General features: G+C 50.4%; 1 protein-coding gene across 4 annotated transcripts in view; it reads left to right on the top strand.

The window, feature by feature from the left end:
* The first annotated feature begins 333 nt into the window (after positions 1-333).
* INSR (insulin receptor) overlaps positions 334-19,557 on the top strand; it is a 124,882-nt gene continuing 105,658 nt past the window's right edge. For 3 of the 4 annotated variants that reach the window (XM_023644612.2, XM_023644610.2, XM_023644609.2), the window contains exons 1-2: positions 507-1,123; positions 18,734-19,285. In XM_023644612.2, the coding sequence (XP_023500380.1) occupies positions 1,024-1,123; positions 18,734-19,285 (652 nt within the window). In that variant the 5' untranslated portion in view covers positions 507-1,023. Of the gene's footprint in view, positions 1,124-18,733; positions 19,286-19,557 lie in introns of all 4 variants that reach the window. The other variant, XM_023644611.2, reaches the window with a different exon arrangement.

Below are 19,557 nucleotides of genomic sequence, written 5' to 3'. Positions count from 1 at the left end.
GCACCGAGCGCACGGGGCGCGCGTGCACGTGGCTGTCCCCAGGGGCCCGGCGCTGGGTGGGGGCGCACTCGGGGTGGGACATCGGGGGCGCCCGCGCTCTAGGACAAGACTCACTGGGACGAGGGGGGGGCGAGTGAAACATTTAAGGGAATACCAAAAAAACCGAGTGACCAAGATCGATAATATTTTCATGTAATATTTTTTAAAAAGCAAACTGAATTCCCCGAAGTCCACGAGGGACAAAATAGCAAACTGTTAAAGACGGGATCCGTCTCGCTGGCTCCGGCATCTGGGGCGCCCCCCGGCTCTGGGACCGGAGACGCGGGGCTGTCTGGGGCGCTCGGGCCGGGCGGGGATCTGGGGCGCCCCTCGGCTAGGGCGCGCCCGGGGCCTCCAGCGCGGGGCCCAGAATAGGGAGGCCGGCGGACGGGGCGGGGCGGCGCCTCCCTCTGCGCGGCCTCCCTCCACCCCTCCCGGGCCTCTCCCGGGCGCCGAGTCCCTTCCGAGTCCGGATCCGCGCCGCCTTTTCCCGCGGCCCGCACGGGGCCCAGCTGACGGCCGCGTTGTTTACGGGCCGAGCAGCCCTCGCTCCCGCCGCCCGCCCGCCACCCGCCAGCCCAGGTGCCCGCCCGCCCGTCCGCGCGTCCGTCTGTCTGCGCGTCCGTTTGTCCGCGCGTCCGCAGATCGCGGCACAGACGCGCTCGGGGCCGAGAGCCGGGAAGCCAGGGCGCAGCGCGGGGCTCCGGGCCCTGAGATCGCCGGACGGGACCCGGGCCGCAGTGGCTCGGGGTCGGGGCCGCCTCCGCCGGGCCGCGCCGCCGGATTTGTAGCGGCCGAGGCCGTGCGCCCCTCCCGGGGCTGATTCCAGGAGGCTCCCGGGCGGGGGCTGTGATCCGAGGGCCGCGGGCTTGGAAGAAAAGGACGCGCGGCCCCCAGCGCCTCTCGGGCTGCCGCCTCGGAGCATGACCCCCACGGGCCGGCGCCGCGCGCTCTGATCCGTCGGGACCCCGCGCTCCCGCAGCCATGGGCGCAGGGGGCCGGCGGGGGGCGGCGGCCGCGCCGCTCCTGGTGGCCGTGGCGGCGCTGCTGGTGGGCGCCGCGGGCCACCTGTACCCCGGAGAGGGTGAGTCTGGGGGTCCGGGAGTGGGCGGGGAGTAGCGCGGTGGGGAGGGTACCTCTCGCCAAAATGGAGCCCCCGCTGTGGACTGAGAGCCCTCCAGGTTGGCGAGGCGGGTGGCCGGGGCGGTCACTCCGGTCTCGCGGGGGGCGGGAAGCCGCTGACCTTGGTCTTTGCCCGCCTGGGCTCGCGGCTCCGCGCCCCGCGTGCCGGCCCCGAGCTGGAGAAACCTTGCGCCAGTGTCCGCCCTGCTGCGGGGCGCCTCCCCGGAGTGCGCCTCGGACCCGTGCCTGGCCCTCTCCGAGCCCAGGTCGCTCCGGAGAGGGGACACGCGTCCTCTCTGGGTCGCCTCCGAGAAGTGGGGTCACTAAGTCCGGGCGGCCTCGGAGAGGCAAGTGCGCGGGGCACACACGGTTTGAAGTCAGAGTCGAGAGTGACCGACTGGGGGTCCCTTGGGCTCCCTTGGCGGTAGAATCCTTCCACCCTCTTTCTGGGATCTAGGCCCGTGGCTACCTCGGACCTCAGGTCCGTGTTTACACTTTGGGGTTCTGTTTCCAGATGTCCGGAGGCAAACTCTGGCGCCTTGACAACAGCACGGTCATAGTAGCAGAAATAGTGGAGGTTTTGAAAATCAGGATTATTGTAGTGGGTGTCAGCAAATGCCACGGGCTGATCCATCCCATCTCTCTGGACCCTCAGAGTGGTCCCCAAAGGCCGAAAAAAAAAATTCTGTTGTTTGCCCATTTCAGAAAGGAGTAAATTGAGACTCAGTGAGGACGTAACTTGCTTGCCCCAAAGTCAGTGCCAGAGGGAGAACTCGAGCCTCCCTGTGGTGCCCGCCCCAGCCTCTGGACTGCTGCAGGGTGTCCGGCGTCTCCTTGCTAACGGCCCCCTCCAGCTCTGCCCTCCGTGAAGGGGTCTTTACCTGTCAGCCCCAGGAGGTCTCTAACCTTGGTGAGCCTCTCATGGCCCCTAACCCCATGGGCTTCCCTCCTGGGTGTCCCTGTGCAGGCAGCAGACGGAGGCCCACCCCGACCCCAGCATCCTTCTTGGACCTGACAACAGGCCCTTCTGGTTGTGGGACGAAGATTGTTTAAGAGAAGACGGCTAGAGTTTCCCACCGTGGTGTCTGAGGCTCGGCTTTAAAAATATCTGTTGGGTTACTTCTTCAGATTTCTCCATAAAAGGAAATCAGTCGTGATGAGGAAGGGGTTGGGGAGGAGAGGAAGAGGCTCCTGGGTCCCCCGACAGTGAGTGAGGTGCGTGAGAAAGCACACGTGAGCCCAGGAGTTGACAAACCGGGTTTGCTGAGCACCTCTGCCAATTACGCAACGTTTCGATGCCCCTGTGTGCCTGAGGTCCAGTGGGCGCTCCATGAAGGAAGGGTGACAATTGGTCTAGGATCTTGTTAAGAAAATCCAAGACGAGTTGTTAGAGCTACGCCAGGCTTTGTGGATGTGTGTGTGTGTGTGTGTGTGCACATGCACGCATGTGTATGTGTGGTTCCCTGTTCCTCTGTTCCTTGTAGCTTTGGTAATTAATCGTGGATTTGTGCCTGGGCTTCCACGAATGAGCAGATGGATTTACCGCTTCGTTACATGTTAACAGTTTTCCCAAGGGCAGAAGCTTCTGTTTATTTCATTCTCTGTGACTTTTCCAGAGCCTAGAACAGTGCCTGGCACATAGTAGGCATTTGCTAAATATTTCTTGGTTTTTTATATTTTAAAAAATTTTATGTATTTATTAGTGAGGAAGATTCGCTCTGAGCTAACATCCCTTGCCAATCTTCCTCCTTTTCCTTTTTTTTTTTTTTTGCTTGAGGAAGATTAGCCCTGAGCTAACATCTGTGCCAATCTTCCCCTATTTTTTTGTTTGTATGGGAGGCCTCCACAGCATGGCTGATGAGTGGAGTAGGTCCACGCCTGGGATCCGAACCTGCGAACTCAGGCTGCAGAAGCAAAGCACGTGGAACTTTAACCACTTGGCCATGGGGGCCAGCCTCCTAAATATCTCTTCTTGATTCAACTCTTTTCCTTTGTGTTCTCACCGGTTCTCCAAGCCACGGCTCCTTTATTCTTCAAATAATACCTAAGTAACAAGAATAAAAGCAAACGTTTGGCGGGAGCCATTCCATACGCCTTGCATGTATGATCTGCGTTAATTCTCACCACAAGCCTGTGATGTGGGGTTTAGCATCCCTTTTTGCAGGTGAGAAACTTGACGAGGTTACAGAGCCAGCAGGCGGCAGAGCTAGGGTCAGAACCCCAGCTTGCAGAGTGCTGGGTTCTTAATAAAAGATTGTTCACTGGGGTCTCAGCCTCCCCATCCCTCCCTTGTGGTAACGGTTAACAAAATCCCACCAAATAAATGAGATGTGAGGCCCCTCAGAGGCTGGGGGCGGGGGGGGCGAGAAACTTTACAAATCGTTAATCCCTTACATCAGCTGAGACTGCATTTTGGCTGGGGTGCGCGGTGGAGGCAGATCAGCGTGATTTTTCGGGAATGAAGGGCTTTTTCTCCGAGATGTCGAATGGGATGCGCCACTTCATTCTCTGGTGGCGTCTCTGTTGCTTTGCTGAAGAGGGTAATGGCTTCCCCCTTCAATTCTCCTCGGATTGGCTGCCTCTGATCTGAGATCACTCTGGCCGGGGGCTAGGGGGCGGTGCATTGCAAAGTCAGAGAATGTAGGCAATGTGGGATTAATTAAAATGAAAACCCACAGAACTTTGGGGGGGGGGGGGCGAGTCCAATGAGTTGAATAATTGAGGTATGAGACGCTTGCTTTGGGATCCCCCCTCATTTCTCAGATCCCCTTATTTCTGGAGGGTGAGGGTTAGGGTTAGCACGAGGGTGACGATTCTGGAGGGTGGCACGAGATGTTTCTCTTGCGTGTTCTCTTGTGCGCTCTGGGACCCTTGGACCAGAACTTTCACCTGCTCAGTCACCTCCCTGGGGTTACTCCTAACCTTTGCTTCTCTCTTGGAGACTTGCCCTTCATCCCTGCCCAACTCGCTCATAGAGGTCATCGGGGTGAGCCCACTGGGGTCCCCACCTCATCCCATTCCATTGCTGACTTCCATTCTTAATTTGGTTGGAGCAGGACCTCTCAACCTCAGTGCTCTTGACATTTGGGGCTGGATAGTTCTTGGTTGTGGGGGGCTGTCCTGTGTATTATAAGATGGTGGGCAGCGTCCCTGGTCTCTCCCGACTCCATGCCAGTAGCCCCTCCCCTCTGCATGTCATGACAACCCACAGTGTCTCCAGACATTGCCAGCTATCCCCAGTTGAAAACCACTGCATGCGGGGACATAACTTTCCTTGTCTGGGACACCTCCCCAGCTGGATCCCTGCTCTCTCCCCTCTGTTTGTTCAGGCATCCCCATGCATCCAGGAACCTTTCTCTTTCCAGCCTAAAAACACTCAATACTCTCTCGGACCCCATTACGCACCACCCACCTCCAGCCTCCCACTACCGAACATCCCCCGGTCGGTCCTCACCACCCTCACCTTTCAGCCACTCCTCTGCCCATAGCATCTGGCTTGTGTCTCCATCACTTCGCTGATGGCTGTAGCGAAGGTGATCCCTCACGTCTCAGCTGGGTCCCTACAGCCTCACCCCAGCTGGCCTTTCTGGGTTTGCCACTGCCCTCTTCCTCCGACTGGAAGGCGCAGTCTCCTGGCCAGGTTTCGCTGTGCCTGGCTTCCTCCTGGTCCCCTCTCTCGCCTCCCTCTGTTCCCTTCCTGGGCTGAGATGTTAGCTCTGTCTTCCTAGAGTACTGATCCCTACTCTGACCCTCTCTCAGCCCACTTTTTTATTTACACGTGGTCAAACTCCTTCATCTAGAACAGGGGTCGGCCAACCACGGCCGCAGGGCCAAACGCTGCCCGCCCACGCCGGTTTTTGTAAATAAAGTTTTATTGGCAGCAGCTACACTTGTTGTGTCTGCATCCTCTATGGCTGTTTCTGTCCTCTAACGTTGGAGTTGAATAGTTGTGATCGCTTGGCCCCCAAAATATTCACACTTTGGCCCTTTCCAGAGAAAGTTTGCCGACTCCTGACTTAGAACAAACTTCTTGAGGATCATGACAACATGCCTGATGGCTTACGTGGTCCCTGGTACGATGTGAATGAATCAAGTTAAATGAAACACCCAGGGGTATTGCGTTTTCCCCTTTACAGAGAAAGCCGCCTTAAGGAAATTTCTACCACTTGCTGTGCTGAATATGTGGGTTCTGATGGTGAGAAAATAACAGTGATGTTCCGTCATAAACTATGTGTGTGATCTGAGGATTTATTCATTTAAACAATCATCTTGGCACTGAATGAGGATTCTTTGCCGTCAGTCCTGTCTCTAGAACCTAAAAGAAAGTGGCGTCTGCTAGGAGATTTTCTCTCCAGACCCCCTTGCGTTAATTTCTATTAAGAATACATCAGAGATGGCTTGGTTTATATTTTGTGATTGGACTTTATTTGTGTCTTTTTAAATTAACAAGTAATGCGTTTTCATTGCAAAAACATTTACAAAAATATAAAGAGGAAGAAACACATTTCTCCTGCAACAATTTGCCCCTAAAACCATTTCGTTTGTATCCTGGGACGTGACTGTGCTATCAGCTTGTCTTTTTAAAAAATTTTTATTTTGGGGGCCGGCCCAGTGGCGCAGCAGTTAAGTTTGCCTGTTCCTCTTCGGCAGCCCAGGGTTCGCGGGTTCGGATCCCGGGTTCGGACGTGACACCGCTTGGCAAGCCATGCTGTGGCAGGTGTCCCACATAGAAAGTAGAGGAAGATGGGCACGGATGTTAGCTCAGGGCCAGTCTTCCTCAGCAAAAAGAGGAGGATTGGCAGCAGATGTTAGCTCAGGGCTAATCTTCCTCAAAAAAAAAAAAAAATTAAAAAACCAGACAGTGAAACTAACTTTTTTGGTGCATAGTTTTATGAATTTTACCCATGCATAGAGTCGTGTGGCTATCCCCACAATTAGGGTGCAGAACAGTGCTGTGACCGCCCAAGCTCCGTCGGGGTACCCCTTTACTGTTACACTATCCCCTCCCCTGCTCCCTGGCAACACCGATCTGCTAAGCATTCCTAGTTTTCTCTCTAGGCTTTAAAAAATATCTTATAATCGGATTAATATTCTTAAAATTGAAATTTTTAATTTAAGCAGTCATACGATTCTCATTATCCATGGATTCCGTATTTGTGAACTCGCCTAGTCGCTAAAATTTATCTGTGACTCCAGAATCAGTACTCTGAGCAGTTTTGCAGTCTCTCCGGGACACATGCAGAGCAGCAAAGAATTCGAATCTCACAACCGGCATGTTCCCAGCTGAGGTCAGGCGTGGCTGGGCTCTCCCTTCTTGTTTCAGCTCGTGTCATGTGGATTCCACAGTCCTCAAGGAGGAAAACAAGTGTCCTTTTCTATGACATATCGAGAGCCATGTTTTCTGCCTTTCTGTGCTTTTTGTGGGTGATTTTGCTGCCTAAAATGGCCCCCACCCTTAGTGCTGAAAGGCTGTCTGGTTAAGCACAAGAATAATGCCAAGGTGGCTGCAAGGTGCCTTATGGAGAAAATAAGTGCGTTAGATAAACTTCGCTCAGCCACGAGCTGGGCTTAGCGCTGTTGGCCGTGACTTCCAGTTAATGAATCAACAATGTATCTTACATAAAGTATCCCGAGACAGAAACATACATGAGACAAGGTTATGTATTGATCAAGGGGTGAAAATATTCTAGCCAGAGGGTAGCAGAAATCTAACCATGTATTGCCTCTAGGGACAATGTTGCAGTATTTGCGAATTCAGTGTTTGAGGACTTAACTACCGCAAACACCGGGACTCAGCTGCCGGTGGTTTCCTATCACTGTGGTTTAAAAGTTGCAAATTGGGTTTGCCGAGGCCCGTGCAGAATCCTTTGGAATGCATTGGCCCTCTTTGTCCTTTTTTCATCTGTGCACAAGTCCTTGGTTACCTCTTGTAAAGCTCATGAGATGACACCAACCCCCTGGCTCGTGTTTCAAGGAGGGGTGTCTTGTGTTCTGCTGACCCCGGGGTCCGGGGTTGGGGGTGGTGCCCCAGTGGCTTTCGGGATTTCAGAACCATATTTTGTTTCGAGCAGAGCAAGATTTGCTTTTCTGTATTGCCAAATGCAGACTGGACATGAGTTCCAGTTGGAGGTCGAGGCAGATTGGTGAGGATTAAAAACCCCACTCTGGGTTTTTCTTCCAATTCCGTCAGGGTGTGGTGTCACATCACAGTTTATGGAGAAGCCTCTGCCTTCTGTTCAGGACTAGGAGCCTGTCACCAGGAGATTCTTGCCTCCTACGCCTTTGTGGAAATGCGGAAAACGCAGGTACTTTCCAAAACCTGCTTTTGTCAACAGTGCAGAAAAAATGGTTGGACCCAAAAGAATAAAGAGAGTAGGGCTACAGTTGTTTTCTGATGGTCTTTCCGTGATTTCTTGTTGCCAACGTATTTTCAAAGATCTTTCCTGTTTCCTTGCAGAAGATCAGAAAAGGGATGAGTTCTAAGTGAGGTGTTCTTTCCTAATTATATCCAGTTGCATTGTGTCGAAGTTGTATGCTGCTTTTTTCTTTTTACAAGATGCCTTTCGGTCTTGCAAGACCCCTCTTGGTTTTTTTTTTTTTACTGTGTCTTCTGTGGCAGTATCTGTCTCTGTGTATAAATGAGGAGTTGGACTCCCGAGATGGCACGGAAGCCCCTTATGATCCTGTGATTTCGTGTGCCATGTCCTGAGGATTACAAACTGTGGAATTGACCGGAGGAACTAGCCTGGAGGTTCCAGAGCTTTCTGACAGGCTTATGGAAGGTGTTGGTGTCTGAGTGGCTGTGGGTCTTTGGTCCTCTCTCTGGTCCCCTGTCCTTAAATATTGGGTTCTCCAGAACCTTCCGCCTCCCATCCTTTTCTCCTCCCAGTTGCCCTGACTCTTCCAGGTTATATCACCTATTGTCACACTTCCACCAGCATCCACCCCTCTTCTTAAGCTCCAGACCCACGTCCTCCCAGCACCCACTGGACCCACATCCGGGAACATCTCAGAATCCTCATAGACTCCACGGGCCCCAAACTGAGCCAGCTGTCTTCCCCACCCCAAACTGGTCCTATCTCAGTTTCTCCAGGTTCGCTAACAGCGGCCCCTTACTTCTCCTCCTCTCCTCCACCTCCCTGGGGACCAAGTCCCAATGTTGCTAATTCCCTAGTGTCCCTGTGGCCTTGCCCCTCTTCTTGCACCCACCTCCCGGATCAGCTGCCCCCGGCCACCCCGTATATACAGTGGTTCCAGCATGCCCCCATCAGCACCTTCTCTGCTCCGTTGCCCGGTGGGTTTTTCTACTTCCTGCTTTGGTGCTCCTGTGGCTGCCAGCTAAGTCCTTTGCCCCGGCACCTGAGCCTGGCCGCAGCTGTGTGCAATCTCACTGCCCCGAGCTCATGGCTGCCGTTCCTAGGGGTTCTCTGTTCTTCATGCCTCTGCATTTTTGCATGCGCTTCCTGTGCCCCCAGCGTGCTTTCCCCCCGTTTTGCCCATGGCTTCCTCCTCACGGAACCACGTCAGAGGCTTCCTTCCTGCCCTCTCTGGCTTCATCATCCATGCCTTCTCCTTCCCATTGGGTATATCCATCTGGGTGCCCAGAGACCTTGGTGTGTCCATTGGAGACGTGTTCTAGTGGCACGTTGGCTCCGTGGATAAATGAAACCGTGCTCCAAGTGTGGGTGGGAGAAGGGCTTGATACACGTTTGTGCAAAGCAGGAAGCGAAGTCTCACCCGGAGGGAGCAGGTCCTGGAGGGGATGGGATGGCTTGAAGCTAGGAGCAGAAAGTTTGCCTGGAGAAGAACTTCTGTGGACTCGATTGCACCCCCTCCCCCCCCCCGCCAATTGGTCTGTTGAAACCCTAGCCCCCAAGGTGGCTGTATTTGGAGATAGAGCTTTTAGGATGTAATTAAGGCTAAACGAGGTCATCGGAGTAAAGCCCTTATCCAATAGGATTGGGGGCCTTATAAGAAGAGGGAGAGAGAGAGAGACCTCTCACCAAGGAATGACCATGTGAAGACACAGTGAGGAGGTGGTTGTCTGCAAGCCGGGAGGAGAGCCCTCACCAGAAACCGACCACGTGGCTACCTTGATCTTGGACTTGCAGCCTCCAGAACTGTGAAAAATCAATGTCCCTTGTATAAGCCACCCAGCCTATGGCATTTTGTTGTGATGGCCCCAACTGACTAAGACAACTGAGGTCAGAATTGGCTCTGAAACATGCCAGCTAGGGACCCAGGTGGATAAAACGAGTGTGGGTCTAGCTTTCTTTGAAATTCCTTAGGGCCGGTCCACCTTGCTTACAGGGTTCCTTCTAGTAACAAGCAACAGCCCCAAAGAAGGCATCTGATTGCGTTGATCCTGGGGCAGAGTGCTTAGTGGAATGAGGCGGGCAGAAGCCTGGGGCTGGCAGGGGCCCTGCTGGAGAGGTGGGCCAGGTTGGGTAGGTGGTATGTCTGTCCTACTTGAGTCCCCTTTACATCCTTGGGTGACCTTGTTTAAAGTGCGCATTCTCAGCCCCCTGGGTGAGTCGTTAAGTTTGTGTGCTCCACTTCGGTGGCTTGGGGTTCACCCGTTCGGATCCTGGGTGCGGACCTACACATCGCTTGCCAAGCCATGCTGTGGCAGCATCCCACATAGAAGAACTAGAAGGACCTACAGCTAGGATACATAACTATGTACTGGGGCTTTGGGAAGAAAAGGTAAGAAAAAAAAAAAAGAGGACAAATGGCAACAGATGTTAGCTCAGGGCCAATCTTCCTCACCAAAAATAAATGAATAAATAAAAATGAAATAAAGTAAAAGGAAATAAAATGCAGATTCTAGGGTCTAGATCCTGGAGATATTGAATCAATTGGTCTAAAGCCAGGCGTTGGAATCTGCATTTTAAATCTCTCCCCCGCCCCCCGTGATTCTGATGCTGGTGGTCCACAGACCACGCTTTGAGAACCCATGTGTCATGGCTTAGGGCTCAGGTGCTGGTGTCCTAGGGAATTGTGTGTGATAGGCTGAATTATGTCCCCACAAAATTCATAAGTTGAAGTCCTAACCCCTAGCACCTCAGAATGTGACTATCTTTGGAGAAAGGGTCTTTAAAGTGGTAATTCAATTAAAATGAGGTCATTAGGGTGGGCCCTGATCCAAGGTGACGGGTGTCTTTATGAGAAGAGGAGGTTCGGATACAGAGCTGTGCGTGCACGGAGGGAAGACTATGTGGGGACACAGGGAGAAGATGGCCCATCTAGAAGCCAAAGACGGAAGCAACCCTGCCACCACCTTAATCTTGGACTTCTAGCCTCCAGAACAGGGAGAAATTAAAGGTCTGTTGTGTAAGCCACCCAGTCTGGGGTTCTTTGTTACGGCAGCCCCAGCAAACTAATATCCTGGGTTCAAATTCCGGGTCTGTGTAATCCTTGCTGTGTGACCTTGAGTGGGACACAGTCCTCTCTGAGCCTCTGTTTCTTTCTTCTTCTAGAAAATCCATCTCGGTGACATCACATAGTGTTCTGCCTGGTGCTCATGCCCCAACCTTGTGCACCCCCACCCCTCAGGGTACTGACTGCCCCTCGGTGTCTAGCAATTTCTGGTGGAGTCCATTTCACCTGCTACGCTGTCCTTTCTTCCTGATGTGGCTTTCTTGTGGTTACCCTCTTGAATTCTGTTTTTCAAGCTCATCTCCCCTGCAGATCCGAGGTACGTGGAATTTGTGGGTCCCCTCTGGCCTTTTAATGTCCCGCCTTGTGAACATGATGGGTCAGGCATCGGCCTTCCTCACCCCAGGAGAGAGAACCCTATAGGGACCCCTCTGGTAACATCTTTCTGGGGGCTTTCTTCGACTTTCACATCTCCCACAGCTCCTTGCTGGCTCTTGGTTTGTTCAAGAGATCCCCTCCCTACATCCTCCAAGATTGATGACCTTGTGGGAGGTTCCAGAAAGATTGTGGTCTGGATGATGAAGGTCACATCATGGACCTCTTTCACCTCTAGGTCACAGGTTACACTATTTTCTTCCTCCATTCTCCATCTTTGATGGTCTGCTGTTCCCATCTGCATTCCTCTGTTGCAAGGTACCTGAGCATCCACTTCAGGGCCCCCGTCTCCCCTTGACTGGCCTCTATGGAGGCAGAGGGACCCTCCTTTCTACTCAGCTATCCATTCATCTGGGCTAAAGACCCAGCCTCCTCAGGTCTCCTCTCTGTGGGCTGTGGCGTCTCCCATCAGTATTTTTATTGAGAATTTATGGGACAGTGCCTCAGCCCCCCACCTCCAATCCATCCCTTAACCCCCCCTCAAGCTGACGCCCCTCCACCAGCCACACTAGCTCCTTCCTTTTGCAAGACTCCTGGAAAGAATATCCTGCAGGCTCACTTCCTCACCTCCGATTCATTTTCAATTCCATTTAATTTTTTTGTGACTTTTTGATTATATGATCCCATCCCGCATCAAAAATTCACAGACATGAAGAGTGTTGGCAGTGAAATTCTTTTTCTCTTCTTGTCCCCTGCCTACTTATTTCCTCTCCCCAGAGGTAACCAGCGTTGCAAAAGAAATTTTTTTGGGTGCTTATTTACCCTCCTGGAAGATAGTGTTTGCATGTATAAGCTAATACGTGCTTCTATTTCCTGCCCCCCGTTTTTACATAAGTAATAGCATATCACAAAGACTGACCATCTTGCTTTTTACTGTTAGCAACATATCCTGGAGATCTTCCCGTTATCACCCATAACGAGCTTTCTTTCTCCTTTTCACAGCTGTATAGTATTCCATTGCATCAGCCATTAGCTAACTACAGCTCGTGGGCCAGATCTGACGTGCCATCTGCTTTAGTGCAGCCCCTGAGCTGAGAATGTTCCTCACATTTTTAAATGGTTGAGCAAAAATTACAAGGATTATTTCATGACCTATGAGAATTATATGAAATTCACATTTCAGCATCTCTAAATAAAGTTTTATTGGAGCAAAACCATGCCACTTTTTCTTGCTTTTAGCACTACAAAGGTAGACTTGGGTAGTTGCAACCGAGACTGTATCACCTGCAAAATGGCAGGTATTTGCTCCCTGGCCCTTCCAAGGAAAATTTTGCTAACTTCTGCATTGTATCACTGATTCTCGGACCTGAGCATGCATCAAGATCCCCTGGAGGGTGTGTTGAAATGCAGATTCCTGGGCCCCACACCCAGAGGATCAGAATGTCTAATAGGTTCCCAGGAGATACTGATGCTGCTGGTCCGGGGACCCCACTTTGAGAACCACTGCATCACGTGGACAAACCATAATTGATTTAACTGATCCCCTTTTGATGGACAGCTATATTGTTTCCAGTCTCTGGTTGTTGTGGACATTGCTGAGTTGAATGACCCATCACCAGAGTCATATTTCATGTGTGAACCTACTTGTAGCAGATTTTCAGAATAGGGATCGCTGGGTGCTGTAAGGCTTCAACTTTACCTAGATAGTCCCTGTGCCCAGCATGATACTTGGCACATCGGGATGCTCAGCATACGTTTGTTGAATGAATACAGGAGTGATTTCCTCATGGCTGACTTGCCGGGTCCAGAACCTGCACTAGAATCCAGGTCTCCCAGTGTTGCCACCTGCCACAGTTCCTCCATTTCTCCTTCTTTGCCGAAGTCGATTTTAAGAGCCAGCCTTTCAGGCAGGTGGAGAATCTGAAGGGTATCTGATACCTCGATGTGCCCAAGTTCTAATTTCTGAAGGTCATTAGTCTGGGAGTTGGTTCCACGTAGCTCAGAGTGGAGAACTAACAGGTGCATGGGTCCAGACCCTCGTCCTCCTCTGTTCTTCATAGCTTTTATCGTGCAATTGTCACTGTTTTCAGTGAGGAAACTGAGGCATCCGGAGATTGAGGGCGTGGCCCAGGATTACGCGGCTGGCAGGTGCCAGGGCTGGAGTAGGAAGCCAGATCTGTTGGGCTGCTAGTGTGCCCCAAAACTGGTACAGGTGACCTGACACTCGAATCCAAGGCTTGTTGGTACAGGACCCCTGAATTTCGGAGGACGTGGTGAAGACTAGGAAGAACGCAGAGAGGAACGTGTGGCCCCAGACTCGGTCACCAGGCAGCGTTTAAAGAATGCTGAGACTAAGGAATGAGTACATTCATGAGCGAAAGCAGAAAGTAGGAAATTCTTAGCATTGTAAAGGCGTTTCAGAATTTTCTAGATACCTCTTCCCTGCCCCTCAGCTGCCCCCTATTCTGCTTTCGTGGTGGAGAGAAAACCAGGAGAAAGAGAAAACTTTTCAAGACAGCTCTCATGTCAGCCTTCTCTCCTTCTGGAAAATTCTGATTCCTCTGGTTGAGGGAGAAATTCTAGACCAGCCCTGTTTGATAGAAAGTTCTATTTTGGTGGAAATCTTCTGTCTGTGCTATCCAACATGGCGGCCACTGTCCGCTCATGGCTTTTGAAATTGTGGCCAGTGCGACCAAAATTTTACTTTTATTTAACTTTAATTCATTTAAATGTAAATGTAAACTTTTATTTAACTTTAGCTCATTTGAATGTAAAAAAAAATCAATGCTTGATTCTTTTATTGGAAAACTCTGTTCGTCTGTTTGGAACAACTTGGGGATACGAACCTACATTTTCCAGTGATTCATTTTATGAAATCTACATAGACAGACCGAATGTTTCCGAGGGAAAATTAGCATCTGAGTCGAGACATGCTTCAAATAGAAAACACATGGCATGTCGGAGGCGTAGTGGGAAAAAAAATCCTATAGAGTATCTCATTAATAAATTTTTAGTATTGCTTCCGTGGTGAAGTGAAATTTTTGGAGATATTGGATTAAATAAAATGTATTCCGTTTCATCTGTTTCTTTTTACCTTTTTAGAGAAAATTGAAAGTGCCACGGGTGACTCACGTTATAGTTCTATCGGATATCGCTTGCTCTAGACCCTACATACCGTACGTAGTCACCTACGGCGAGGAGCCATAGTTTGCCATTGCCCTTGACCTTACAATGAAGTAGACAGAACTGAATAATTCTCCTTGCACCGTGTGTGGAGGTCTTAGTAATGGCATCACCTCCTCTGGGAAGCCCTCCTTGATTGTTCCAGTCTGAGTCAAATAGTGTGGTTTTATGATCCCCTCTAAAACCCTGAAGCTCTCCTTGATGGCATCCTCCTCAGTTATATCTGAAGTTGATTTGAGTACTTAATAGCAACTACTAGTCTGTGAGATCCAGGGCTGCATCTGTCGTCTTCTCTGTAGCACTTCCAGTACCTGGAACAGCATCTGGCACCGAACAGGTCCTCAGCGGATATTTGCTGGAAGAGTGAATGAAGGAAATTCTCTTTAACAAGCCTTCTCTAGGTTGTCACTGCATGAACACTACACTGTTTCATTGTTTCTTTTTCTAAGTCGCGTGCTCTCCATTCTTCACTGGCAATGTTTTTGAAAGAACAAAGATGGTAAAATTGTAACCTGGCAGTGACAGCATAGAATTGCATTTGACCACCAGGTTGTATCCTAGCACCACCACTTGGCCTGTGTGAGTCTTGATTTGCTCATCAGAAAATGGGCATGAAAATGGCATCTCCTCTAGGGATTACTTTTGGAATCCAGCAAGAGAACCTGTGTGCCAGAGTGTGGACCAAGCGCTTTACCTGGTAGATGCTCAGAAAATATTAGCTGTCACCGGGGTCCCCCTCCTTCTCATCGTGCTTCCCTACCTATGTGTAGAGTGGCTATCAGACAGGTGCCACTTATTAAGGGCTTGAAGCATCCTTTGTTTCCCACTCAGAGATATTAAAAGCCGGCAGAAGGAAAGCCCTCCGTCTATTTTTGGCACCATTTCTTCCATCCTCTGGGTATTTTCTGTCCCAACAATAAATTGCTGTATTGTCTTAGAGTAATAGAGACACATATGGCTTTCATGAGTTGAGTTAGACTCATTGGATATTTTTTTAAAAAAGCAATTCTGTATTGTGCCCTACTATTGCAGTCATTAATTTTTTATAACAACTTTATTAGATAGAATTCAATACAATACATTTTGCCCATTATAAGTTTACAATGCAGTAGTCCTTAGGACATTCACAGAGTTGTGTAACCATCCCTCCAATCAATTTGAGAACATTTTCATCACCCTTAAAAGAAATCCTGTACTTCAGCTGTCACTCCCCATTGCTCCTCCCCCAGCCCCTGGCAACCACTAATCTGCATTGTGTCTCTGGGTTTGTCTGTTCTGCACATTTCATGTGAATGGAATCATACCACATGTGGGCTTTTGTGTCTGGCTTCTTTCGCTGAGCACAATGTTTTCAAGGATCATCCATGTTGTGGTATGTATCACGACTTCCTTCCTTCTGATGGCTGAATAATATTCCATTGTAGGGATACGCCACACTGTGTCTGTCCATTCATAAGTTGATGGACATTTGGGCTGTTTCCACTTTTCAGCTAGTAGGACTAATGCTGCTATGGGCCTTCATATACAAGTTTCCTTGTGGACGTACGTTTTCATTTCTCTTGGGTATCTACCTAGGAGTGGGATTGCTGGGTCATATGGTAACTCTTTGCTTAGCCTTTTGAAGAACTGCCAGACCATTTTCCACAGCAGCTGCACCATTTTCTGTTTCCACCAGTAATATGTGAGGGTTCCGATGTCTCTGCATCCTTGCCAACTCTTGTTATTGTCTGTCTTTTTTATTTTAGCCATCCTAGTGGGGGTGAAGTGGTATCTCATAGTGGTTTGGATTTGCATTTTCCTATTGTCCAACAGCTGATTCATCTCTGAATGCACGTTTGTGTCTGTGGTCCTGCCACAGCCTGGGGAGGATGGTGGGCAGGTGTTAATTTTACTTGGACCAATCTGTCTTTTGTTTTTTTTAAATGATTTCTGCTTTTTTTTTTTTTTTAAGATTGGCCCTGAGCTAACATTGGTTGCCAATCTTCCTCTTATTTTTTTCCTCCCCAAAGCCCCAGTACATAGTCATATATCCTAGACGTAGGTCATTCTAGTTCTTCTATGTGGGATACCACCACAGCATGGCCTGATGAGGAGAGTGTGTAGGTCCACACCCAGGATCCGAACTGGGGAGCCCCAGGCCGCTGAAGCTGAGCATGTGAACTTAACCACTGGGCCATGGGGTCAGTCCCTACTTGCACCAATTTCATGTGTGTGTGTGTGAAATATAGAGTGTGAAGGTCAGACTTCAGAAGCACAGAGCCATGGCCAAAACTAAGCCCTAAGTTGCCAGATAAAAGAAAGGACATCCAGGTACATTGGAATTTCATATCAACAATGAACAATTTTTAAGGATGAGTATATCCCAAACATGGCGTGGGATATACTTATCCTAAAAAAGTACTGGTTGCTTATCTGAAATTCAAGTCTAACTGGGTATCCTGCATTTTTATTTGCCAAATCTGGTGACCCTGCCTGTCCCTGTTGGACCGTGTGTCCTTGGGTGACTGGCTTTGCCTCTCAGAGGTGCAGTTTTCTCATCTGTGGGGTGAGGATGGGGCTTGTTGGGAGGGATCAATGGCGCGGTACCTGTCGAGACCTCTGTATGTGGATGCTGCAGGTGTCACTGGCCGGGAGCCTCAGTCTTGGGCTTGGGTGGCACGAGCGTGTGGGACCGGAACTGGCATCCTGGCCCCCTCGAAGCTGCCTCCCAGCTTCCTAGTGAGTGTGTGTGTGTTTTCCCTTGATTGAGCCTAATCTGTACGGAATGTGACCCGGGAACATTGCTGCTGTGCTTGCTTTGCTGTTTTCTCTTTAATTTGAGCTTCTTTTGCAAGTTGTTCTCGGGGTGGATTTTTAAGAGGATTTACTACCATTCTGTAGAACAACCTGTTTGCCTCGGAGATATCAGCGGAAGGTTTGGTGTCTTGAAATAAAATGAGCAGGGGGCTGTGCCTGGAGCCTTCTATTCCAGATACCGAAGGCAGTGGTGTGTTTGTGTTTTGACAAGGAGACGCTGTCTAAAGAGTTTGATTCTGGTGACTGTTAACTGAGTGTGAGGGACACAGGAGAAGGGAAAGATCCAAATACGTCTACAGAGGAAAGGAAATCAGAGAAGGCTGCCTGGAGGAGGTGGCATTCAAACTGGCTCTTGAAGGATGGTGGCTGGATTTAGAAAGAAGGGGCTGAGGCATAAAGGGCTTTGACAGCCCGTGGGGCCAGGGCTGCTGTGTCTGGTTCAGTCACCGCTAGCCACGTGTGTCTATTTCCATTTAAGTTAACTCAAGCGAAGTTAAATATTCAGTTCCTCAGGCTTATTCGCCATGTTTCCAGCGCTCGAGAGCCGCAGACGGCTGGTGGCTTCCGTGGTGGACAGCGCACGTACATAACATCATATTTTCCATTGTTGCCGAAAGTTCTGTGGGACGGCCTTGCTGTGGGACAAGTGGTGCCAGATGACACTCCGGCTCCCCTCACCGCCTGTTCTTGTAAATAAAGTTTTATTGGCACACAGCCACAGACACTCATTCCCATATTGTCTCTGGCTGCTTTCCAGCGACAACGGTCGAGTGGAGTCGGCTCGACGCAGGCCGTCTGACCGCAGAGCTGAAAATATTTACCATCTGAGCCTGTACAGAAAGTGGCTGCCCACTCCCACTCTGGGGGAAATGAAGGCACAGAGCCTCGGGACGACTGTGATAAATAAGAGAAATAAACAACAACAAAATAGTTGACGTTAATTGAGCACACACTGTGCGCCAGGCTCTGCTTGAGTCCCTGCGTTATTTCACTCACTCCTCCTCATAGGTTATGTTACAGGGGAGGAGCACAGAGCCTCAGAGTTGTGCGAGAGGGGCGGGCAGGCCTGTTTAGCATGGTGCAGGGGAAGGAGGGGCGGAACCCCAAAGGCTGTGAGAGAGAGGGTCCTGGGGAGCCATGGAGGGTGTTGGAGGCTGGAGGGACCACCTTTAGGAGAATGGGCATGCAGGGTGTTTGTGCAGGGGAGATCAGACTCACTGGGAAACCCTTGCCACATTCAGATAAAAGGTAATTAGGCCTTGGCTGTCTGCCTGGAAGGAGGGAGGGTTGGGAAGGAGAGTCAATGAGGTGGAGAATTGGCTAAACAAACTCAGCTCTCCTGGCCCCATTTCTGATGTGGCCACTTTTATCCCCACAAATCCATTTCCTGAAGATCTCCGACATTGACTCACTGGGGACAGCTCCCCTTTCCCCTTCTGCACCTGCCGCATTACTCAATCCTCGGTAATCCCAGTGTCTCCGTTGCATCAGATTTGATGCGATGACTTGAAAGCTTCTAACAGGTACTGCCAAAGGAATTATTTTCTTTGCCTTTAGAAAGTAATTACTTAGGCATGGACACTTTACCGAGAAAGCCACTCCTCAGGGCTAACTACAGAATTTGCGGGGCCCGGTGCAGAATGAAAGCGTGGGGCCCCTTGCTCAAAAATGATTAAGGATTTCAAGACGGATGGAAGAGCATCAAGCCAAGGGCAGGGCCCCCCGAGTGAGCGTGGGACTCAGGTCGCACACCCACGAAGCTGGCCCCGTCCCTAATTCTTGTAACCCATCCATGGCGTGTTGGCTCACCTGCCTTGCTTTCTTCTTGTTTTCACTTTAGTGTGCCCTGGCATGGATATCCGGAACAACCTCACGAGGCTGCACGAACTGGCCAACTGCTCCGTCATTGAAGGACACTTGCAGATTCTGTTGATGTTTAAAACGAGGCCTGAGGATTTCCGAGACCTCAGTTTCCCCAAACTCATCATGATCACTGATTACTTGCTGCTCTTCCGGGTGTACGGGCTGGAGAGCCTGAAGGACCTGTTCCCCAACCTCACGGTCATCCGGGGCTCTCGTCTCTTCTTCAACTACGCGCTGGTCATCTTCGAGATGGTTCACCTGAAGGAGCTTGGCCTCTACAACCTGATGAACATCACCCGCGGCTCCGTCCGCATAGAGAAGAACAACGAGCTGTGCTACCTGGCCACCATTGACTGGTCACGCATTCTGGACTCGGTGGAAGATAATTACATTGTGCTGAACAAGGACGACAATGAGGAGTGCGGGGACATTTGTCCAGGCACCGCCAAGGGCAAGACCAACTGCCCCGCCACTGTCATCAACGGACAGTTTGTTGAGCGGTGCTGGACGCACAGCCATTGCCAGAAAGGTATGCCCGGGTATGAAGGTTCTAAATTGTTTCTCATGTTCATTAGAGAGATGCTGGATGTATTCACTAGACTAAGAGGTGGAAGCCTTTTCCTGCAAAGGCTCAGACATTAAATGCTTTAGACTTTGCAGGCTGTACAGTTTCCGTTGCATCTAAGCATTGCTGTTAGAGCGGGAAAGCAGCCACAGGCAACATATAAGTGAGTGGTCATGGCTGTGTGTTTCAATAAAACTTTATTAACAAAGCCAAGTCGGGGGCCAGATTTTGCCACC

Source organism: Equus caballus, chromosome 7 (genome assembly GCF_041296265.1).
Source record: "Equus caballus isolate H_3958 breed thoroughbred chromosome 7, TB-T2T, whole genome shotgun sequence".
Taxonomy (NCBI): domain Eukaryota; kingdom Metazoa; phylum Chordata; class Mammalia; order Perissodactyla; family Equidae; genus Equus; species Equus caballus.
The sequence above is the reverse complement of the archived record's forward strand: the minus strand, read 5'-3'. Positions and strand labels throughout refer to the sequence as shown.